This window comes from Moschus berezovskii, chromosome 8 (assembly GCF_049115385.1).
Source record: "Moschus berezovskii isolate FMDL1 chromosome 8, NW_MosBer_1.0, whole genome shotgun sequence".
NCBI lineage: Eukaryota > Metazoa > Chordata > Mammalia > Artiodactyla > Moschidae > Moschus > Moschus berezovskii.
The window spans coordinates 17,592,197-17,616,925 of NC_142467.1; the positions used below are offsets into that span (position 1 = coordinate 17,592,197).

The 24,729-nt window shown below is 43.5% G+C and overlaps 1 protein-coding gene across 3 annotated transcripts in view; it reads left to right on the forward strand.

Moving 5' to 3' along the window:
• The window catches only part of ARB2A (ARB2 cotranscriptional regulator A), a 422,973-nt gene extending 409,302 nt beyond the window's left edge, over window positions 1-13,671 (forward strand). For 2 of the 3 annotated variants that reach the window (XM_055429376.2, XM_055429381.2), the window contains one exon: window positions 3-3,160. In XM_055429376.2, the coding sequence (XP_055285351.1) occupies window positions 3-145 (143 nt within the window). In that variant the 3' untranslated portion in view covers window positions 146-3,160. Of the gene's footprint in view, window positions 1-2; window positions 3,161-13,537 lie in introns of those variants that run through there. The other variant, XM_055429378.2, reaches the window with a different exon arrangement.
• The last annotated feature ends 11,058 nt before the right edge of the window (window positions 13,672-24,729 follow it).

The window sequence follows — 24,729 nt, forward strand, 5'->3', positions numbered from 1 at the left end:
AGGCACCGACCGCCACGAGCTCACTTCGTGGAAGAGCTTCCCGTCCATTTTCAAGTTCTTCACCGAAGCCTCCGAAGCCAAGAGCAGCTCCCCCAAGCCGGCTCTGACGCGGCGCTCGCACCGAATAAAGCACGAAGAGCTGTAAGAGGAGAGCGAGAGCGAGACGCGGAGGGGGGCGGGGGGCCGAGGACGCGCCCCCGGAGCCGGCGTCCGTCCGCCTCACCACTCCGCACAGACACGCACACGCGCGCACACACACACACCCCGGCGGGCCGACCCCCAGCCCTCATTAGATTGCTTTCCCCCTCGGGCCGCCGGGCCGTGATATATATATACAGACACATCGAAACGGCGTTCGGCATTATTTCTAGATGAGCGCAACTGTCAAAGCAGTCCGGGTCCACCGGCCGCGCCGGCGCTTCCTGCGGGCCGAGCCCGCGGCTCCGCGCCGACCGAGGCTGACGGCGCCCTGCCCGGCGCGCCCCGCGCGCCTCAGACGGTCCCGACGGAGCCCGCGCGGGCGCTGCGGGGTGAGCGGCGTCCGCGCGGTCCTATCGCCCGCCGTCGCCTCGCCGCTCCCACGCCCCCCAACACACACACTTTACCCAGAATCGTGTCCTGTTTCTGTCTCTCCGAACCCAAGCAAACTTTTTATTCTAGACTTAAAACTCCCACTTTCAATAGAACCTTTTTTTTTTCTTCTCTCTCCGAACCCAAGCAAACTTTATTCTAGACTTTTAAAAACTCCCATTTTCAATAGAATTTTCCCTAAGGACGTCTTACGTCTTTTTTTTTTTTTTTAAAGAAGTTATACCATTCCCCATCCAAAACCAAACTCAAACGCCGCAAAGCCAAGTTCAAATTCAGAACATGCATGCTGTGGTGTACTGTGTAGTTTGGGGAGGGCAACTTGTGCACTCCATAACAATCTTATTTTTGAGTCCAGAAGTGCACACGCATACCAAAAAAAAAAAAAAAAAAGCACGATAAAGTACCGAATCCACGTTATGGCGGAAAATCCTTGCCAGATGAATATGAGACTTTACACAGATCTCTAATCGCAGAAGAGAGTGTTTAAACCAATGCATAATGATGAGCAAATCGTTTAAGTATATGGGTGAAAGGTTTCATTTTCAGTGAAATTTCCAACTTCATCATTAGAATTTACTTTCTAAAATACACAGCGTGTATTGGGTAGCATTGTAATTTAGATAGCATAGTTGAGTCTTGTTTAAATCTTAACGTAGAGGAAGTTTGTTGTTCTTGTTGTTAATCCTGAATGGATTGATAGGTTCTGAGCTTCGGGGGTGGGGGTTGTTACGCCTTTTTAGGGAGATAATTTTTTATCCTCATCAGGAAAACGAACCTGTGTGCTCTTGAACCTTTTCCTTCTGAAAGACTTAGTGGAGCTAAGATGATTCTTTTAGTTTTCTGCTCCAACAGTGTGAAAGACTTTTCTCCTCCCAACCCAATGGTATAATTTGTACACCACCTGTGTAAGGTTTTGCCCTACAGTTTCAACAGTTAAGTTTTTTAGTCCAGCTAAGATCTGGCCAACAACACTGTGAAATATGAGGTAAAATAAGTTAAGATTTTGCTGACTTTTAAATTCACATGTTAAGTCTTAACATTATCAGTTTTTTAATTGCTTGTAGAATTTAATTACCTAGTGAAGATTCTGTTTCTAATAAGTGAGGATCTGAATTTAATATTTTTCCATCCTTTTTTAAAGTATATGCAACAATATGCCTGCCTTATTTGAGGACATGATAAAATGTACCCAAAATGACTTAGGACTGTCTGACTCCTCAGAAAAGTAACTAAAAAAAAAAAAAAAACTCATTGTTTTTATACTATAAATCGATTTCAGCAAGTTTTAAAACTGATAGTATCTGTGTTCGGTACACAAGTGCTTTAATTAGTTCTCATAATTTTAATGATGCTAAGTTAAGGTGATCTTTCTTCAGTAGTCTTATATGAATATCTTTTGGTGTTATTTTAGCAGAAACAACATAGGTGGAAAAATAAAAACATCATTTTATCCAAGTCTTTGAAATGTATGACTCCAGCAATGTCAAGCATGTTGGTCTGCAATCTTTTCTGTTTTAGAAGTAATGGTGAACTGTGTTAACTAATGGTACCTTCCACTGACAGGCTTTGAGAATTGATATGGATTGTATGTATTTTTCAAAGTGTTATAAATTGTGTGGTGTTTTCAGTATCTGAAAATGTTCACAGGGAACTAATTTTATTGTTGTTTTTTTTAATCAGCACTTGTACAGTAGTCAGTTTGTGAAGCTTCTACAACTGAATTAGAGCAAATACGCTCAGGTTATAAACCAAATCACTCCTATTCCTTCTCTTCAGTTTTCTCACCTCTCTCTTTAAAAACTTTTACTGGTAACTGGCGTAAATCACTGTTTAAATTGCCTTTAAAACTACTGGGTTGTTAGGCCTTATTTAACTATCTATAGAGAGCTATTTGCAAACTTAAGTTGTGTAAATATAGTTTCTACTTGTGGATCTAAGCTGTTGCAACCGGGAGAGAGCTAGGCAACCCACCCTAGACCTCCAGCTGATTATTGGTAAGATTCCTTGTAATGTAGAATTTTTTATAACCTGTTGATTATAGGTTTATTGCTATAAATATTATATTCACCTCAATTTTCCCAGAATAACAACAGTCAGTTGGTAGTAGCCCGCCTGCTTGAACGAGATAAGGTTTAACAAAGTTTCTGCTCTGATCTCCCATTCTGATTTCTTTAGACACGTTTTCAGCAGAGTAGAGGTTTAAAGTTTGGAAGTGGGCTTTTATCTTTCTTTTTTAATTATATAGTGAGTTCTTAAAGGAAGTGTAATGGGAAGCAAGAAGTTGCTGATAAATCTAAGGTTCAGAATAGTCCTGTTAAAACTTAAAAGGCAGATCATGGCTTTGGAGCTTTCTAAGGTACATAACCCTACAGCCGTTAAAGGTTTTCATGGATATTTGAGTGGGGAAGGAGGAGATGTACTTGTAATAATTGCTCTTTTCTCAAGTTTCTACCTTGTGCTTCAACTTGGATTACATTATTGTTTATACCAGAAGAAAACTAAAGCACAGAAGTTTCCTATATATGAGATATTTCTGTTTACTATTTTAAAATAAACGATTTTCCCAATATCCAGTGACGTGTTATTCTTGTTCAGAAGTTCCTTTTATCACACATAGAGGTCAATAAAAGCAGAAATTTAAAAAGAATGATGGGACAGCATTTATTAATATTTTAAACCTTATAGCTGCTTATTATTACTATTATTATTGCTGTAAAGTAATATCCTAACTTCAGTTGAGTTACTCTTTAGGTTGGAACTTTCACAAAGCTAACATTTGTTTTTAAGACCTGAAATATCTCCTTAGCTACAAGGAAATTAGAGCCTGTTGTTAAACTATCATTTTATACCATATACTTTACTATATATATGGTAAACAAATGTGTTTTCCAAAAAGAGTCTGCTGAGATTAAATTGTTCCCAAATCCCTATATAGATCCTGGATGTATTATTACCTCTAAGCTAAAAATATCCTGTTTACATGTATTACACAGCTTTTCCTTCTTTAAAACCTGTAACTCCTTTGAGAGAGTGTGGATGACAAAATAATGTTTCCTATATTATCAGTGCTAATAAATTAGAATTTTTCATTTTTCTCTGGATTACCTGGGGTGGGGGGGGGGTTCCAATCCAGACACATGTGTATCTCCCATTGTAATCATAGATTGTAACTGTAAACTGACAGGTTGTCTGTAATCCTGGCTCGTTTCAGAGAGATTACTATTACAGAAAGTCTAAAATTTTCTCAAAAACTTTGCCTATGCCTCTATAGAGGAAAAAAAAAGTCTTAAATGTAAGATACTCTAATTTTTGAAATATGAGTGGCAAAAAAGGATAATAGTGGTGGTTATTTCATGATTACTTATTAGGAGGTATAATAATATAAAATAAAAGACTCCAGGAGGTACCCCCTTTCAAAAATTGAATACTTTCCTTCCTTCCTTCCTTCCTTGTATAGTGTGACTGAGTGGGAGTCTCTTGAATTGTTCGTCTTCCTTTTATCTAATATTCTATTAATCTCCAAAAAGATCAGTTTGAGTCTGGGAAAGGGTTTTTAATCAACACTTCACAGAGCTTAAAGCTACCCTACCTAAAGCGTCAGCTTTGTTAGGCGGTTTTAGATTTAAAGCACTGCAACTGTCATGCACTGTACTAAAAGTAAAGAATGTACACCAAGTGGAAGATGTTGAAAAGGGGAAAATAGCACAAAGTCGATTAACAGAGATTCGAGAATAGAAGTAGCCATCAAAGCATTCCAGCGTTTATCTCAAAATCTATGTAGGGTTAAAAAAAAAAAGGCAACAATGATAGTTTTAAACCTCACACTTAGGAGGGATGAATGTTGATTTAATTGATTCATTTGGATCAATGTTTTTAAAGTTTCACACCACTGATCTTTCATGTAGTGATGTCTTTAGCAGTCAGTGGTCTGACATGAGCCTTCTCAGTGGAACTCTGTGACATCTGAAATTATGCAACAGCCTGCGCAATGGTAACTTTGGAATTGGGAGACCTTGATGCCAAAGAGCATGGTTACATTCAAGAACTCTTGTTAATTCTTAGCACAAAGGTTTAGAGGAGTGGTAATTATAAATGAACCTTAAAGGTTAAAGTCACCAAATATTATGTAGTGGGCTTTAATTGCTAGATAGGAGAAAATCATCCTGAAAGTTTGACCATTAAGTGGATATCATGCAGTGACCAGCCTTTTCCCTTTGAATGGAAAAAAGCTTGAAAATGGAAATTTGACTTAATCCATGAGGCCTTCCAGGCAACTTTTCCCAGTCCCTTGCCTTGAGATTTGTTTAAAAAAAAAAAAACCTTTCACTATATTCTTTGTATTGTTGAGTTCTATTTGAAACAGACATGAAACATGTTTCTAGAGAGAAATCTAGAGAGGCCCTGCATTTTTCTTTCCAGATCATTCCACTTTTTCTTCCTTGGCTAATGCATCGGGTAATATGGGAGACTGTCATAGGTAAAATAATGTTGAACTGTACTTTGTAGCCAGCCTGCAGTACCAATACAAAGAATCTGAAATGAAAAGACAACCAACACCCCCACGAATGATATGTCTCTTTTTAAAGTTTACAATTTGAATAATGAACTTGGATAGAAACTTGGCAGGAAAACAAACCATGGCACCATCACATCACCAACCATTTTCACTTTTCTGTCCAATTTCAGAGTGCATGTGTTTGTGAGTATTTCACTAGATCAGTGACAGCTCTTTATTTGCATAATTATATGCTCTGGTCTGAAGAGAAAACTAACCCCCAAATTTCATGGGTCACCAAACTGCAACAATCAATGTTTTATCACGTATGCTAAGCAAAATCTAAGAAGCTATATGAAGTTTCTTGGGGAGTTTTTACTCCTCAGAAAATTAAAGAGTTTTCCTCTCCTGAATAGATTCAAAATCTTTCCAAGTTCTTTGTAACTGAATTCTGTTTGAAGGCAAAACTAGAGATTAACATGTAGATCTGGATCTTAAAACTCACTAGCATTACTTCAAAGTGGCTTAAGAAGAGCAGCATTTTTGGAACGCTAAACTTTTAAATTCTAAGTATTGCCCTTCATGCTATCAGGTAAAAAATTATTGGTCAAATTACGATGAGCCAAATTGAAGTCCAAATTAACCGCTATTAAATATAAAGTTCATTTCCTTTTTTGAACTACTCAGGGTTTTTTGTAAGACCTAACAGAAAAATATGTATATATGCATACGTGTCTGTGTCTATGTGTACACACTTACATGTACATATCCATCCATGGGGTATATATGGCCATTCCACCGGGACAGGCAGCATATACAGTATGTGTATGTCTTTTCAGTGCAAGTAACCTAGTAGGCATTCCATATATGTTGGTCACGAGGATTGTTTGTAAATTTACTTTGTCTTAAATAAATTTTTCATGTTGAAATTCTGCAAGACATTGTAATAAATATTTTTGAATGCCTCAAGTTCATTTGCATCTGTAAATTATCTGTATGTAATGTGTGTAAGTGTTTAAGATTGGCTTTGTTTCATTAAAGAAGAGTTGATATAAACTGTTGGTGTCTTTAGTTTATAGGCAATCAGCCAGACTTGTAATAAAATACAACACAGAGACACATGCAGAGAGTGTTTGTTGTGGAGTTATTCAAAATCCTGGAAGATATACTTTTACTTAGGCTCTTAAGGAGTATACTAAGTGCATGATTTAATTCTATTGCAAAAGGACTAGGTCTGTATTTCACTTAAAAGCATATAATACAATGTCTTTTTTAAACGTGATCTGTTAGTAATAATAAATTAACAATGTCTTATCATGTAATTTGCTTTCATCAAGAAAAACATTAGAAAAAGAAACATTGAGCTAAAAATCTTAAGAATTGCATAGTTCTCAAGTATTTCATTCTCTGTCTTGGAGAGGGAGAAGTCTTTAGGTCAGGCATCTGAAATTTCCCAAAGTGTCCCATTATGTCAAGCAAAAAAGAAACCAGTGTCTCCCAAATTCTTAGTTAAAGTTGAATTACAGGTGGGAACTGTTCTTTTTTGGTGGAAAACCTCGAGCGTCCACTTCAGGAGCACAGCCACCTCGACCTGTAGCTGTCGTTTCCAAATGTTGCCCTGGTCATCACACTCCCTCTGCACCGCCCTTCACTCCCTCCCCAGAAACTGCTGTTTGTCCTGGATTCCTCTGGGTGAAAATTCCTCAAAACTGAATTTGTAAACTCCCAAGTTTAGCTTTTTTTGTCAGGATGAGCTGGTAAGCAAATGAGTTAACATTGCTGTCTGACTAAGCACTAAAGACTGAAAAATAAAGAGTAGAACCCTTCTTGATTACTATTTAAAGATTTATAGGTTGGGGACCTATGTGCCTCTGAGATCAATTTGCATTTTATTTTTAATGTATAAACTTAAAAGGAAAATAATAGACTATGTATGCCTAATTACTTTTTTTTTTTTCCTCCATGTGACCTTTGTGGGACCTCACGATGGGTTTCAGATAAGCGTCTCAGTTTTCTCTTCTGCCTAGGACACAGAAAAATCTGTTACTTCACACAGAATTCCACACATGGAGCAATTGCCCCTATAGCTGAAAGGGCTAGCTTTCTCTTTTTATCATTTTCATTTATTTTTGCTCAAGTACTACCTAATCCCATTGTGCCTGAAAAAGGTAACTCTGATTCAGTTCATCTTCATGTACCTCCAAATAGTTTCCCAAAGGGTTGTTTTCTTCTTTAACTATAATTACATGGCTTTTTTCCAGTGAATGTTCCTACCTTTTCTGGGTACTGATAATCAGGATTTATCAACTGAAGAAATATTGATGGTTTGTTGTGGTGGTTTTGGTTTGGAGATTTTTGTGGAGGGGGGCGTTGCTTTCTTTTTTTTTTTTTGCTTTGCCTCAGTAAATTACTTAATATCATCCCCTGGAATAGCCATCTCTAAAAATAACTCTAGCACAGAGTGTCACAATTTGGCTTTCATACAGTTTCAAAAGAAAACCATTAAAATTGCATTGATCTCACAAATATTGATCTAGTGCTTGATATCAAATATCAAATGAGATGCTGTCAGTTGCTGCTGATCACTGTGTCAGCTGTTTGAATTCTTGTCCCTTCTTCATTGTCACATGGATTCAAGTTGCTAAGGCTAAGATTTTTCATGTTAACACAATTAGCCATGTTTTTCACATTTCTGGTTAAATAGTTAATATTCTATCTGAAAATTTGTCACATAGTTTCACACACACATATACACACAACTTTTTGTAAAAAAAAACATGTATTTTACACATGTATGTTTTTTTCTCTCTTAAGTGTGCTCTACTTCCTAGATAAGCAATGTTTCTATTTAGTTCTTTATTCTAATTTTGAAATACTTTCTATTTGTATATTGCTTTCTTTCTGGACACCTGTCTTTTAGGAAATCAAATTTGTTTTAAGAGAATGCAATTATTATAGTACCATTTTGAAACTTAAAGTGAAATCAGCCATTTCAGATTCACACACACACACACACAAAACAGTAGATAAACCACTTCTTTTATTCTTGCTAACAAAATAACTGCAGTATTTGGCTAGCATGAAGTTTAGAGGATTATTTAAATATATGATATTTTTAAAAATAATTTCTCAGTAAGCTCATTATCTAACGGGTAAGTCATGCTGTGGTATTAGTATATGATATCAAACCTGAAAATAGCTAAGTGCCTTTGAATATGTTTAAAGTCTCAAATCACCCTTTCTTCTTTCCTCCTTCCTCTTTACTTTGTATGTCAGTAATTGATAATTACATTACTTTGAAAAACTGGAACACTTTAAGGAGGAAACCGTCCTGTAATGACCAGTTACCGCTGCTGACTCAGCTATGCAGACAGAGAAATAAGGTAGAACTATCGTAGGGAGTTGTTTAAATTATACATCGTTATGCGTATTTTCCACATTCATGGGACGAAAAAAAAATCTGTGCCGCTGAAGTTTTCGGTTTCTCCGTCTTTTTTTTTTTTACACCTGAGCTCGGTTTGGGTGCCGCAAAAAGAAGCGAAATGAAGCCGCTTTCTTCCCAGCACCATGGACAGCACCCAGCGCGCCCCCTTCCCGCTCCCCTTCGCCAGAACCCCGAAGTTCCAGCCCTCGCCTGATTCCTCTCTCCGACCACCCCCTCACCGTAGGAATCTGGCTCAAAACCTTACGATCTGAGCCCAAAGCGACAGTGGGTTTTAAAGTCTACAGAGTTTGTGGGTGGAGAGGCTTGCTTGCTCCGTGCCCGGTGTTAACTAGAGTGCCCCAGAGTTGACACACCATTTGCCTGCTCCCCGAATTTGCATCCACTTCATCATGAAAGCAGCGCCCCTCTCAGTCGCTTGTAGTAGAAGTCTTAGCCGCGACTTTAACCAACTTTTCACCACCACCTCTAAGCTGGCCAGAGCTGTACCGGCTCACCGCTTTAAGAGCTCTGTACTATGAGCTTCATCCTCCCTGGGCTGGTGATCTCAGCCACGAGAGACCTGTGGTCCGAGAGCTGTACGTCCAGACCCACTGGGCCCTCGGTTGCACGGCTCTGTCCGGGGCTAGAGCCGTCTCCCCGGGGTGCGCCCAGGTGCTGGTTCATTCCCTCCCGGTAGCAGGTGGCTCTGCAGCGGGCGCCTGGTCCGCGGCGCTCTGAAGAGCTTGCCAGAAACTTATCTGACAGCACTGGCTTAGTACCCACCACTACCTCTTTTCCTACTTTCAGACCTCCATTCCAAGATCCAAATTTCCGCAGGTCTCCCTGTTTGGACCTCCGTTTTACCGTAGGGTGAAGCAAAGTACAATAAAGATCACTTTCCGCTGGTGTCTTTTCATTGCGTCATCTCCCTAGCAACATATAAGTCAGCACGCTTAAGACTAGTTTTTAAAGATTTCCAAGTGCACCTTCCTTTACCGAAACTTGCCTCACTTGTTGGACTTTGAGTGAAGTCTCTTCCCTGCCGCCGGAACCCTGTCCTAATCATCTGCTCTTTTGCATCGACTTTGAGGACGAAAGTGTTCCATTCCGAGTAGGCAAGACGACCAAATTTCTATTAAAATATCGATTTTTCAAAAATCGTCTCAAATCAGCTTGATCCAAACTTGACCAGAAAGGGCCAGGAAAGCGAGAAGGGGAAAGAATTTTGATATCTTACGGTAGGGGGTTTCTTTCCTCTAAAATAGCCTCGATAAACTGATTACAAAACTGCCTTTGTATAGTAGTGAATTACAATATGTTTCAGGAAAAAATGATCCTCTATTTGCCACAGTATCACAATAAAAATTTTCTCTGAATTCCTCAATTCAGCTTCAAAACTCTATTGTTCTATCTCTTATGACATACGAATATTAAATATTTCATAGGTTAACAATTTAGTCTGTTTTCTCACACAGCGCTGCTTGCACAAAATGTTTGCTCCCTTTTCGGTGTGCAAAGTCACTGCTGAGTTATCCCCAAAGATAATTTTTTTTTTCTCATAGTTTGGTCAATTTTGTGGTCTCAAGAGTCGTTTTGTCCAAACTCTAAGACAATTCTGTGCTACAAGAGAAACTCAGCCACGCTGGGAGCTATTTTAAACTAGCGGCATGACCCTGTGAAAACTAGGCAAACGCAGTGTGGCCGCTGAAGTGTGCAGGATAGCAAAGGGGACCTGTTGAATAATCGTGACTCGGAGATTCGAATATTCTAGACCAGGATTCACCTCCCAGTGGTGAAACTACAACTGAAATATCAAGATGATGTTTGAATGTCTTTGGTTGGTATATTTTCCCAGAGCTTATTCTGTGAATTGAGCTTTTATCTTTGGGTAAATTTATTCTTACCTACCGAGGTTCGGTAACAAGAAAGGGAATCAGGTGTGAAGGACACGGGGCTTTCCTCTGTTGGTTCGGGGGACTTGTGGAGATTTGGAGGAAGTCCAGAGCAGTTACTGAACTCCTGGGTGCCTAACATGTGTGCCTTCAGCCTGGGTTTTTGGGAACCTCTTTCCTCGACTGGAGATTTTTTCCTTATGACCTAGGGACAGAGTGGCTAAGATTCCTAGTTTATTAATCAGGAATTTCTTACTTTTTTAAAAAAAGTGTATTCTTGACACAGTTTCAGAATGACTTTTCTGGGTTAGTCTAAGTAAATCAGAAACTCCCAGACCTGTGTGGATATTTCAGCACCACCTTTGCCAGAGAAAAACAAATGGTGAAAAGAAGTACAAGAAAACTCCTTTTAAGGAGACAAATCACAATCAAGTCTCTGAGTGATAATGATTAGGTCCCCCTGAAAGGTTCTCCAGTGATGTTTGCTCACCGCCTGTATGTGTTCGATGAAACTTTAAACCATTTTACAGCATAGATGGCTGCCCCCATTCACCTTATTCCAAACTTTTTCTTTAATTCCAATACCACTCTTCTAGAGGATTGCTTCTGTCCTATTTATTTGTTCTCCTTCAAAGTCATTTAAAATAAGTTTCCTGTCTCTTGCGCATTTGTCAATGTCAAATATACACTATTTAGTTAAAGAATAGTGTGTATTTCACATGTTATAAGAGAACAGATTTCTTTGTTTGGTTTCTTGGAAATCAGTAATCTCTTAAACACTTCCCAAGACCCCCTGGGGAGGACAGCCATGTAAACAATAACTACCAAACTTCAACATGACAATATTAGTTAAAATCTGCAGGATGATCATTCAAATTCAGGTAGGTAATAGGGAGTGACTTCCTATCCCGAGATAAGAAGGGACCCAAGGTGTCTGATGCCAGGCTCCATCTTCTGCAACTTGCCTAGGGAGCTAGCCATCTTGGAGAATCTGGAGGTAATTCTAAACTAGCTTACAAGACATCTTAATAGCCAGACTGATCATCAAATGACTGAGCTGGGAGATGGTTGTATGACCACAGGGAGGTTGCAAAATATACTTACCCCCATTTTAAAAAAATCATGATTTCAGTCTCTCCTGACATAATTAAAGGTTTGGGTAACACTCTCTTATTTTGTCTCATGCTGTGAAAAAAAATCACCTGCACCTCTGATGAATAAAACTTTAAAGAAAGTTTCAAATAAATCCAACAGTTTAATTTCTGCTTTTTAAAGTTGGTGTGTACGTGAAGAAATAGAAAAGGCGTTAAAGCAACTGGGTTACACATTAGCTCTCTAGCAGTTCAACATTAGACAAGAAAATGCACCTAGTTTTTCAACTTACCCAACTTTTAAAACTATATGTGTTCCTGGAAAGTAATACCTAATTGGATTAAATTTGCCGGAGATTGTAAACTAAGCTCTCAAGAAGGTAATAAAATATATTAACTCTCTTGAGTAAGTGGTTGGGAGGGATTTATAAGCATTTGAGGATCCGGTGATCCACTGGAAGCACAGTTTACTCAGTTTTGAATTTTCCTGATCAACTTTCAACCCTGAGAAAATGAGAGCCATTTGCCTAACTTAATCTGGAACGTATGGAGCAGGTTTTTTGGTTTGTGGTTGGGGCTGATCAAGTTGTAAATTTTCCGCTTTAGGTTTTCAGCGCCTACTAGTTTCAGCCTAACACCTAGAGAGAGGCTTTGCGGGGTTCTCCACCAAAGCAGCCATGGTTTGACAAAAGGTTTCCAAACCACCCAGCTCTGAGTGTTACCGATTTTCCTGAAGATGGGACATTTCTATACAAATTAGTTCTCTGAATCCAAAAGACAAGTAACAAGTTACATTCTCTTTTGTCAAAATGTTTGTAAAATATCTACATGGAGGGTCCCCCCCCCCCACTCATTTGCCTTCCTCACCTGCAACCTTTTCTTTTAGGGACACACAATGGTTTGAGAGCAGTGAGTGCTGTGAAGGTGACATCTTCATTCGACAAAACAATATACAGGTCCTTTTGGCTCATCCTAATTTTTTTCCCATCAGAAACAGAACTGTTGGTATTCTGTCTCTTTGTGCTTCCACACAAAGGATTTTTTTAAAGTGTTTTGAATATCTGAGAAGAATCACCTCGTGATTAAAATAAATATACATTAGAATCCACAAATCACCCTTCACAAGCTTGATGGTAGCTTATATCACTAATATTGAAACACATTTCTTTATGGACCTGAAATTTAGTATTTGGTCTTTAAACAAATGATAATACTTTAAAATCAATGCATGCTATACCATAATGATAAATCAAAGCAATAAGTTTCCTAAGACTAGCTTGACTCATCTTGAAATGGAAATAGATATTAGTGGTGGGAGCGGGAGGTTAACTCTTGGTGGTAAACCTCAAGGGCTGTAACTGTCTGGACCTGCTGATTTATCTTCTTCCTGAAAACCTCAATCAGATTACTGGAGGAAAAGTTACCCAAGTGCTTTTTGAAACGCATCAGAACTGGTAATTGAGCCATAAATGTGCAGGTACAGAGTTGCACCAAATTTTATTATTACACAGATGAAGGTGGGCAGCTCCCATCTGGGCGCTACCTTAATCAAAAAGTGAACAAGGTGACAGAAACAAGGGCAGTAATAGCATTACCAGCACAGTGCTAATCAAATGCCCACAACTAGTTGAGAACAACGGTGCTAAAAAGCTGCTTTAATTCTGAAATGCAAAGTCCTGAGACACCGAGCGCCATCTAGCAAGCAAAGTTAGAATCAAAGTCAAGCACAGAGCACAGAGCAGCTAGGGAATTGGGAGGTAAAGCGGGGCTTTGAGATGCACTCGCTGCGACTTAACCACTGGCCCTGTCTCACCTGAACCCAGCGCTACTCACAGGGTTTCTGCTCTTCGCCCCACCAGCCAGCTCAAACAGACTTAACTACCGAGGTGAGACAGACCCTTTCTGCCTCAAGCTAAGGCTAAAGGACAGCTCCTCACAGGGTTGCTTATTGTCTTTAATTAGAACAAGCGGCCTTTCCCTTTCCACCATCCCCACCTCCAAAACCAGCGCGGGCGGCTAGCTAATTCTGCACCTTCCTTTCCAGATGGGGACAAAGATCAGTGCCTGAAAGGCTCACCTTGGGCTGACATGACTCCCAGGGCTTCGGCGCAGAGGAAAGCACATCGCTGGGAAATCCTAGCAGGATTTGAGAAGTCATTCTGAGTTTACAAGGCTGCCTAGACATCTCCTGACAGGCGATTCGAGCCATCTCTGAGTGGCATAAGACACAGATTTCCTTAACAAGGCATGGCTGTTCATGGAAACTGGATGCTGCCTTCAAAATATAAATAATATAACTTTATTCTTCTCCAGGCAACCAGGTCTTTGATATCTCCTTTGGCTGAAGCAAAGTCCAAAGGTGGCCAGCATGCTGCCAAATAGCCCTGTTAGTTTGTAGCTTGAGGGGGGAAAACAGCACTTCCCCATCTTTAAGGTTTTGAATGATGTTACCTAATTATATGAATATTCTATGGAACTGAGCTAACAAAACACAGCTTCTGAGATTTGTGATGTGAAGAAAATCAAGAAAAAATTGCTGGCTTCTGGATAGGCAAAAATGCCATGTTTTTCCTTTAAGTCGGTCTGAATTCAAAAGACTAAGGGGTTCATCTCATGTCTGCTTTCTAAAGTACTTCTGTTGGTTCTTTCCGGAATTTCATTAACAGATTGGTGCTGGGGGAAATCCATGTACCTACATGTTAGCCTTAAACTACTCCTAATTTCCTGCTATTGAATATTGTCTTTATAATAACTCATTGATTCACAGAATACAGAAGGCAGAGCTTGGGTTTTCTATTGTTCTGTCCCCTGCCCCCACCCCACACATAGAAATTTTCCCAGTGAAGTGTTTTGTAAAAAAAAAAAAAAACCAACCAACCAAACAAAAACCTTAGGAAATGAATATTAAAATATTCCAAATGAGTTTTAAATGTTACCCCAATCTCAGGTTTGCTTCTCAGTGAAAAAAGGCATGGCATAATAGATATGAAATAGCAATTCTCTATTTTCTGCTAATCTATTTACTGTGCAAAACAAGCACATTGAGAATCAAGGAACTGCTAGATAAGAATATACTCAAAATGTTCATTAAAACATCTCCACAGGTTATAGTATTTACAGGGAAAAAATCCCCTAAAATCATAACCCACTTAACAAACCTAAGCCAGTAAGGAGCTTAAGCAACAATTTACAAAACATCTAAAACGTTTCTATGAAACCTCCTTGTCTTCTTATGCCTCAAAACACATGTAAAGATCTGAAGATGGAAATTGTAGGTAAAATTCACACTGCCTCCTCTTCCCCTTTTCCTCTCTGAAGTTCAGAGAAGTTCCCAGGCCAGTTTTGCCTCAGATCACAATAAAAATTTAACTTTTTTTTTTTTTGTGATTGGTGTCTAGTTAAATAGCACATTTCTCCCATCAAGATCTTCTTAAACACGGAAGCTTCTCCTAGACAGGGTACCCAGCTGTTTAATTTAACATTGATTTATTGCTTTTAAAAGTAAATTTACACACATGCCAGCAGCGCTCCGTTTTGTTTCCCCAGACCCTGAGATTTATTTTCTACTTAGCGCTTGTCTGACAAAACAATGTCCTTTAACTTTATTACACATCGATGAGGAAATCTGTCTTATTTTTGTTCAGATTTATTGCTGGGTTGCTTGTGGGGACTTCTGTGATCCAGAAAGGCCGAGATCCGAAAATAAATAGAAAATTAAACAGAGTTGATCACAAAATAATAGTCAAAACCTAGAATATGGCCCAGCATATTCTGACCTGCTGGGGGGTGAAGTGGGGTGAAGGATGAAGCTCCCTCTGTGAGCCCAGTCACTCAAAAAGAAAAAAAAAAAAATATTCTAATAGGCACATAGCATTTGAAAGTTGAGTAGCCAAATCTGTGTTCTATAAGGTCTCCAAGTTCTTGGTTGAAATATATTTGGAATTCGAGGGCAGGGAAGTGCGGTGTGTAGGCTTCCCACCCCACAGCGGCCTTACCTCCCTGCAGAACTCCCAATTATCACATGTTTGTGATGGCTGAGCCCAAGGGAATTAAGATGGACTTTGAAGCAGCTTTTACGGTACACTTCATCTACATTTGGGTTTTCTTTAGTTCTCATTAAAAGGGCCACTTTCTTCTTTTCATTGATATACTGTCTTTGTGTCCTTCATTTCACACTCTTTAAAAAAAGTTCTCTCATCAGATCAAGTGCAAAAAGGAGGATGACATAATAACCATCATAATCATGATAACAACAACAAACAACTGGGACTGTGGGTTTAAATCTTTTTTAAAAAGAAGGTTTTTCTCCTCTCTAAGGCGTGGTCCTTCAACAACACTAAAAAAAAAACAGACCCGAGGTTGAGAATGGACATAATAAACGTGTTTCTAAGGTTAAGGAAATCCAGACCGGCTGCAAAACTCCAGCGCATGTGTGATGATGAGCTTTACTTTTCCAGCCTGATTTCTCAGAGGCATCCAACACCTTCGACGTGTTCAAATAAGTCCACACCCTTTTCTAGTAAGAAGTAAACTTGTGATGGGTTTTGTTATTGGGATGAGGGAAAACTTTCTTACCCTCACAAACACCTTATCTTTAAAGACCTCAGTCTCAGTCTGAGAGTTTGACCATCCCACTCTGGTCAGTGAGTCCACAAAAACATGTTAAAATGTTTCAATAATTTTTTTACAAACCCCAGAAGATATTTTTTTAAGCTAATGGATCTTTTTTTTTCCCCCTCCTGAAACACAGTAAGACACGTTGGCACGCGCACTTCCTACCTTAAAAAGAAAGAAGGAAAAGACAAGACAAGGAGAGATCTCTGTCTTTAAAGGAGGGGGAAGGTGGGGGAAGGAACTCTTAGAAACCTTGAAAATTCTCCTCTTCATATTAGGAGCTTCTCCCCAGCCCCGCTGGCCGTTCTGCTCTTTGCAAAGGAGTCCTGTCACTCAGAGAGGAGCTGTGCCTCCAGCCTCCTCCCCATCCACCACCCAGCCGGCCCCCCTCAGCCTCGCCGCCCGGCCCCGGCCCGCCCCGCGGCCCTCCCCGCGCGCACACGCGCGCGCGCACACGCACACACACACACACACACACGAGTTTCTTCCAAGTGCTTTTTCAAGTAAGAGCTGGAGAGATGAGAGGTGCGGCTCCTCCAACGCAGAGCCAGACAAGTACTTCTCAGCCCGCGGGGCGCGACCCGGCGCGAGGCCCGGCGCGCCTCGCACGTCCCGAAGCCCCGGGCGCCCCGGGCCGCCCGCGCTCCCCGCCGCGCCCCGCGCAGCCCTTTGTCCCGCCCGGGGACCCACGCGCGGCCGCCGCGGGAAGGATGCCGGGCTGGCGTGGCGGGCGCTGACCGCGGGGCCGGCCCCAGGCCGACGCCCCGGACGCCGGGCAGATCAAGATTCCGGGCACTTTGGGGCCCGCGGGCCGGGGCCACCCCCCTCGTTTCGAACCCGAGGCACGAAGAAGGGGTGAGGGGCCCCGGGCGGGCGCGCTCCGCACAGAGGTGTAACCACTGCGCTGACTTCCCTCCTCCCCATTCCGCCTCACCAGTTTCTTTTTTTCCCTTCTTCTCTTACCCTCTGCCATGCTCAGAGGCTCAGTGGGTGGGAGTGCGTGTGTGTGTGTAAATGTATGTGTGTATGCAGTTAGGTGGAAATTTCATAAGAATATGCCCCACACTTATAAACTTGCCAGGATGCGGGAGTATGCTCCCGAGCGGTGGGAGAGTTTAAGCGACTTATTTGGGAGGAAATAGGGGGTCAGATTTGGTCTAAGTGGAACATCTGCAAAACATTCAAGCAGCTTATTCAACAAAGAATCTAGCCATTTATTGTAGAAATAATAAAAAGCCACTAATGATTATGGTTCCCACCCCTTCCCCCAAAAGGCCAAACCCTAATGAAATAATTCAAAGGTAGGCCTCATTTCCTAATAGTGGAATTAAACAACAAAAAAGAGCCCAACTAAACTTTCCAGCTCTGCCTTCTTAAGGGCCTGGGAACCTTGCTGAGAAATTAGGTAAATAAAAGGGGAGGTGGAATTTCTGTTGAGTTCAGGCTGCAGTGCCCCGACTTGCCGTAGTTCTGCCTTGATACACAATGACAAATTCCTCTTTAAATAATAAAATGTGAAAGACTCTTCAGGATGCGAAGATGTCTGGGGTTAAGTAGCTTTTTAAACCATCAGTTTGAAAATGCCTTGTGCAATGAATACACTACCTTTAAATCCGAAAACCATTATAAATATGCTATACATCTGGGTGCCAGTTTATCTCTCCATATTTCTTTTTAAAATGAGGAACGCATTCATAAAAAGCTACTTGGCACACTTTATTTTAGGAAAGCAGATGTTAATTTTTTCACGTATCATTTTATGACCAAGTACATGTGTAACGTTGGAAAGCATCCAGAACGCCTCTATTATTTGCTAAATGACTGTGAGTTGAGGCATATTATTCTCAGCCTAACCATGGTATAGGTTATATCAATAAAGTAAACATCTGTGATTTTTTTTTCTTCTTTAAACCAGGGGATGGGAGGGGGTATACAGAGTTACTATAAACGAGGGAGGGAAAAAAAAAAAAAGAGTTCGACTAGGAAGCGCACACCTGCGTGGTAGCAAATAGGATATTTATATTGTTCGTTGCAAAACAAAGTCCGCAGTCGGGCACTCGGGGATATTTACATGACGGGAGATAAAGTTGAAAGCCTTTCCAGGCGTGCCAAATGGGATTCTCCCTGTGGCCTTCTGCGTGGCAAGATAACAGGTACTGAGCGCTCCTGGCGGCGTCGGGCCTCCGCGGCCGCCTCCCTCCCCCGCCAGCCGGCCCGGGCCCAGCCCCAGTCGAGCCGGGCGCTCGGGCTCTAGGAATTCCCAGGCTCTGCGGCAATTTCCGCGGGGTTCCCAGCCTAGAAATCTGCTCAGGAAGCGTCCTCATTTGCCCTGCGTCGCTCGAGGACGCCGGCGCCCAGGATCAGCCAGTGGCGTGATAATTAATGGAATACAATATTTATGGTCGGATGTATTGACTCGGAGGCAAGCGCGCCGTGTAGACAGTCCGTGGGGGTCTGACAAACAGGGGGGTGAGTGAACAAACATAATGACCGGAGTACTTATGTCTATCCGGTTGACTCACTTAAACCCGAGGTATGGAACATCATGATAAATATTAATATCCACCTAGACAGTCCCGCCGTCCTCCTAAGCTCTCCCTTCCTGCGCGCTGCCCTTTACAAAAAGGCCAGAGAAGAGGTGGGTGTTTTTTTTTTAACATAAAATGCTACAAAATATGAAAAATAGGTCACCAATAAAATTGGTCTCAGCATGGAGCGTAATTGCAACAAAGTGCCGCCGAGTAAAATCGAGGAGTGAGCTGGCTGGGGCGGCACAGTCGCGAACCATCTGGTGTGTATTAAAAGTGGTGCTGTAAATATTGCTGAGAGCTAATGCATTATCGGCTTCTATAAGTGCACAGGGCCTGTAAGCTTTCCATATGTTAGAATATGTAGATCGCGGGAGAGGAGAGAAAGGTGTTCTACCAACCCCCGGCTTCGCAAGCATTGTTTTGCCCACTGTTGGTAGAACTGGGGCCCCCCAGTGCAGAAGACTCATTCCCATGCTGTCCCCCCCACCCCCAGCGCGGTCCTCTCTTCCTCCGGTTTGCTTTTTCTCTTTTTCTTTAGCTCTTTCTCCCAGCTCCCTCCTTCCATCCCCTCCTCCTCACTCTCTTCTCTCCAAGGGGATAGGACAGGCCTTGCTGACGTCACTTCACATCAGTAGAAGAGAGTAACTGTTTCAGAAAGAGAGGGAGGGGAAAAAAATTCATCTGTTTTTCATCAGTGCTCAAGTTTTGCCTTTTTAATAGAAATGAGCTGCTCAGGCTGAGTACTCCTTCTGATTTGGAGCTTGTGGGGGGTGGTCCAAGAGATTGGGAGGTGTTCTTCATCTCAGGGGCTGAATCATCCTGGAAGCGGGTGAGCCAGAATGAGTGCCAATTGATGAAACCAATTAAAGAAAGAAGATGCAAAGATGATGTCTTCTAGAGTAGCTTTCACATCCACACCTCCTAGGCAAACTTTTGCCCAGGAGGGTGGAGGGCTTCTGGTTCCCTGACACTTCTGTTTGGAGTCCTGGAACTCTTCCCCTCCTCTCTGGTTCCTCTCTTCATAATTCCACCCCCCACATACCGAAACCGCCACACACAGCACAGCTAATAATTTTCCTGCTGTCACATTACTTTTCTAGGGAAAACAGTGAGCGTCCTCCTTTTTCCTGATGATACCCTGCTTTCAAGAATTTACCATAATTACCCCTTCATCTCCTCTGAGGCCCCCCCGCATATTCCTCACTACAAGTTTTTACTCAAAGCCTGTGCAAAGAAATGTCCCTACATTGTCCCATAGATCATTTTTTCCTCTCCCAGTCGGCCTCTTTGCTCCATCCTTCCTGTTCTCTGTCATCTTTCCCTTCCCCTTCCTCTCCGCCTCTCCCTCTTTTGCACACACCTCCAGGAGTTCCAGTGTGGATCAACCTGCTGGTCATGACAACACAAGTTCAATCAACAAATAAATAAAATTCTTACTTTTTTTTTTTGGCTGCCGGCGGCATTCCCCCTCTGGCCGTTGCCTCCTTTAATTATAGGAGCTATATTTCTTCCCTGGGAGACATTCGAGGGGATTTTTTAGTAGAAAACTCGTTTCTGCTGAGTTACTTTGGAGCCAGGACCAGTGAGTGAGTGGCCGGTACTCAGAGGCTTTGAGTGAAGTGCAGATTGAGACATATCGAGTTCCCTCTAAAAGGATCATTTCATGTGGGAGGTTGGACACAAAGTTTGCACTCGTGACTGGCATTCCAGTGAGAGACATGCATATTTTAAAACAACAAAGCAAGCTAGAAAGAAGGCTTAGGGGAGGGGGAAAAAACTTGGAAAGAAGTTACTAAGTGACAAACATCTGTCAACATGGGATAATTTGTACACTATCTGCCTCCTTTGATGGTAGTTCAAGGCAGAGGATCTAGGAAAGCAAAGTGGATACATATTTATCCCTGTGAAATATGGTGAAAAACACACTTTTCTCTCAAATAGGTGTAAGGTGATTAAAATTGCTTGAATGAATATTACTTTTAAATGTTTCTTAAAATACTGGAGACCTCTAAAATTGCTTATTTCTGATAGTACAAAAACTAGATCTTATTTAATATTGAAAGAAGTTCATTTAAACAACGAAGAGCGATAAAGTAATAAGCAGGGTATTTATTATAGAAAATAAAATGAATTTCATCATAACAACAACAACAAAAAAACCCCACAAAAACAAGCTGAAGAAAGGAGAGAAACAAAAAGCTCAAACAACCCTGGTTGCTATAGTCTAGAAAGCTTTTAACTACAAGTACCAGCTTTACATGTGTCTGTGAGCCAAACATATAAACATCCACCTCTCTGCGTGTCAACAAGGAGAAAAGGCAAAATATTTTTCAGGGGATTTTCTGTCTCATTTAAGCGTGGAGTTTCAACAAGTCTATTACACTCTGAGAGAGAAAAGCAAAAAAGTTTCCTTCTTGGGGAAGGAAGTTTCTAAAAGCAGAGTAAAAGATCAGGGGAGATCCTAGGATCTTTTCTTTTCTTTTTTTTAAATACCCAGAATCTCCAACAACCAAATGTAAGTTCAGGCTCCAGCTTCCACGGAGAAATCCTTTTCTCCTCCAGATCTGAAGACAAAAGGAGAGGAGGCCTGGTGGTGAGCGGGATATCTCTGTTAGTTGTCAGCGCAGGTCCATGGGTTAGGAATGCTAATGAGCCTCTTGGCCAGCTGAAGACTCGGTTCTCTCTCGCACACCCTCATGCTCACACACACTCAGGCTCATGCATGCCGACTGACAAGCACACAGACAGAGGCTCGTGCACGACCCTGTCTCCTTTTTCCTCTGAGCCTAGAGATCGATCGCTGACCCCACTGTTGGGCCAACGCTTTATTTATCTGGCTGTGCAATGATATTATCAGCCTTAAACGTTATATACAGCAAATGTCTTCCTAAATCAACACAATAGGATAGCTTGCAGAGGCCAGCCTGGTCTGTCTTAAAGAAATCCCTGGCTATCTCTCTCTGCCTCCCTCCTCTCGGTTACAGACACCCCTTTCTCCTTTCCACCTTTACTGCTGGGGCTCTTTTATACCTTGGGCTTGGGGATTTGATCTCTTTCTCTCAGCTTGGTTGGAGGAGGCCTCAGCCGACTAGGAGATGGATAGACACATTATCCACCCATCACTGTGATCTCCTTCAGGGGTTGCCTTGTCAGCTGGCTCCAACTGCCTGGATCCACTCTATTCCCATGATCCCGGATTGCTCAAAATTGGGGTAGAGGAGAAGGCGAGGGGTGGCCAACCGAGTGTGCAACCTTGCACCGTGTTAATTGTTTTCTTTCCTCTCAATTACATTCATAAACCTATTTTCTGCATTGCCTGTTATTTCTTTGTGCTTCAAAATTGAAACCACGTGCAGCCTTCTTCCCTCAGCACACACAATAAATGCGCTGCGTCCCCCCCACCCCACCCCGCACCTCCTCCCCCAGCCCATCACACAACTATTTGCATCTTGGTTACTCACTCTGCGCTCCGGGGCCCCCGGAGAAGAAATTGGCCCCATGGGACTAGGTGAGGCTTTGAGTAAAGCATCTCTCCAATCCGGATCGTATCTCGTATCTCGGGCCCCCCACTCCAGGAGAGAGGCTCGTGAACACCCCGGGCCGGCCTCCACCCACCCCTGCCTCGCACAGGTGGTTGTGGCGGACTCTGGGACGAGCTAGCGGGGAGGACATCCAGGCAGAAAGGCAGCTCTGTCGTCTCCGGGCGGGCCCACCCGCCGGCCCGCCCGGCCGCCGGGGTCAGCAGTGGCGGCGAGCACGCCTTCCCCGGCCCCTGGGCCACGCAGAAACCGGGTAGGAGCGGCCACTCCCCTGGGAGCCTTCCAGACCCAGGTCCCCCCAGGCAGAGGAGTCCTCCCCACCACCACCCCCTAAATAAATAAATAAAGTCCAAAGGGGGGAGGGGAGCTGGAAAATGGATCCGCTGACAAGGAGAGATAATAAATGAGGGCGCTTTCAGATAGATATCTCAGACGTGAAATTGCGCCCAGCTGGCTGTGTAAGCAAACAAATAGTTTCATGTTAGGAACTCTCAACTTGGGGCTTGATGAATAGAACACGACAGAGGTAAATGGGTCTTTAACTCATTTAGGAATACAACTCTTTGGCTTTCCGAGCAAAAGGCCCCAGTGATGCCACGGATCCTGAGCAGGCCCTCTAACAAGAGTTTTATTAGTTCCCCACTTGGGTTTCCCCGCAATCCCCTCCCCAACGCTCCTTCGTGGTTTCTCACTGCGGAGACGTTCAGGTGATGTGTTCTGAGACATCGAGGAGCTTACGAGGTGATGCTGCCGCTGTAGGAGATAGGACTGCCTACCAGCGGAGGCGGAGAAGGAGGATTCAAAAAATAAATAAATAAAAATCAACTTTTGCCCGTTTCAAGCAGACTAGCTCAGGTAGACTTGGGTGCGGGGAGACCGCAGATCCCCGGGGCTCCTGGCGCAGAGTTGGCCCGAGGGGCTTCCAGGAGCAGACCGACCCCCTTTGCAGCCGCCAGAGACCCGTGAGCCTGAACCCCCCGAGGGGCAGAGTTCCGGAAGCCCTAGGTGGTCCTGGGAGGAGGTGGGCGCATCCCCACCCCAGGGCTTTCGGCCAGGCCTGGTCGCCGGTTGAGTTGTACATGTCGGGGGCAAAGGTCAGATTTTAACTCCGTTGGGCCCGTCCTTGCCCTTCCACGGCGGATGGGGGCCGCAGCCCCGGGGCCCTAGAGATTCCTGGAGGAGAGCCAGCCCCAAGACAGTCTTTTTTTGATGTTTTCAGCAAAGCTGGGTGGCTAAAGTAGTTTAAACCGACTTCAAAGGCCCTCAGATTCTCAATCACCCAGCAAGTGTTTGGGTTAGAAAAGGGAACGCTTGGCTTTTAGATGTCACAGGTAATTTCCAGAAGGAAGTCACCTTGTGTGGGCCGCTCTCCACCTGTTAAGATGGCTTTCCTCTGGCCCTGGGTGGGTGGGGGGTTGCTGTTGGTTCTACACCCCGCTCCGCCCCCCAGTGAAACCAGCTCCGCTCGCCGTGCACCCCCAGCGGCCGGTCTGGCCTACACCTGCCCGCGGGACACACACCCGGGGCCCAGGGCTCCCCCTGGCGCCTTTTGCTCCAACGCGGCTCGCTGCTCAGGGGCCTCCAGGCGGCCACCCAAGGCAGAGACGCCCCCGGTCCAGGCGGCCTTCTGCCCAGTGGCTCCCAGGGTCTGAGGACGTCCAGGATCCAGAGCAGGGTCACCCCGGCCTTTCCTGGGCTGCTCCTCGGCGGGGTGACCGGCCCTTACCTACCCCACCCCCGCATCCCCTAACAACTCCCGGAAACCCCCGCCCCCCACCGGCCACTGGTCAGCTGGGCCAAGGAGCCGTTTAGGTGGCTGCGCGCAGAGACAAGGCTTCCTGGTCGTCGGAAGCCTCAACCGGTGGCTTAGATGCCTCCGTCTCAGTTCCTAAACCTTCTCTGAGTGCGAGCAGATTCCTGCGGCTGGACTGCGCGGCGCCCTGAGAGTTGAAAGCCTCGACGGCTGGACAGCGCGCCCCCTGTCCTGCTCTGCGGCGGGCCCACAGGGCTCCGGAGTCCCCAGGAGGCTCCATGTTTCTGGTTGAGATACAGAGACCTCTTAAGATGGCTGTCTCCATGTGTCTAATGCAGGCAGGGACCACCCCAGCCACCCAGGAGACCTGCAGCCCCCCCAGGCGGGGCTGCTTGAGAACCGAGCAGAGCATCTCTTACATCTACCTTGCAACGAGCCTCCAGGTTCCTAGACCAAGCCTGTGAGGGACTCTGTGAGACCCCGGGAAGGCCAGCTCTTCCTCCTATGCTGTGCTGGTCCTCTGCCCACCGGCTCCCACCCAGTTTAAGCCCAGGCTTATTTAGAAGGGTCATTTAGAAAGGGATCCACCCGGCTGTAGGCAGTGTTCCTGGCCCTGTCCAACAAGAGCCAAGTTAGTACTGTCACCGCCGGACCCCCTGGAACAAGTGCTTCCTACACCTGGACCTTGATATCCCAGACCAGTCCCACACTGGGTGCCTTGTACCTCCATATTGAAATTAATTGAAAAATATGTTTCTGACCTAGGAAAATGTTTATCTGTTTTCATCAGAGGGATCAC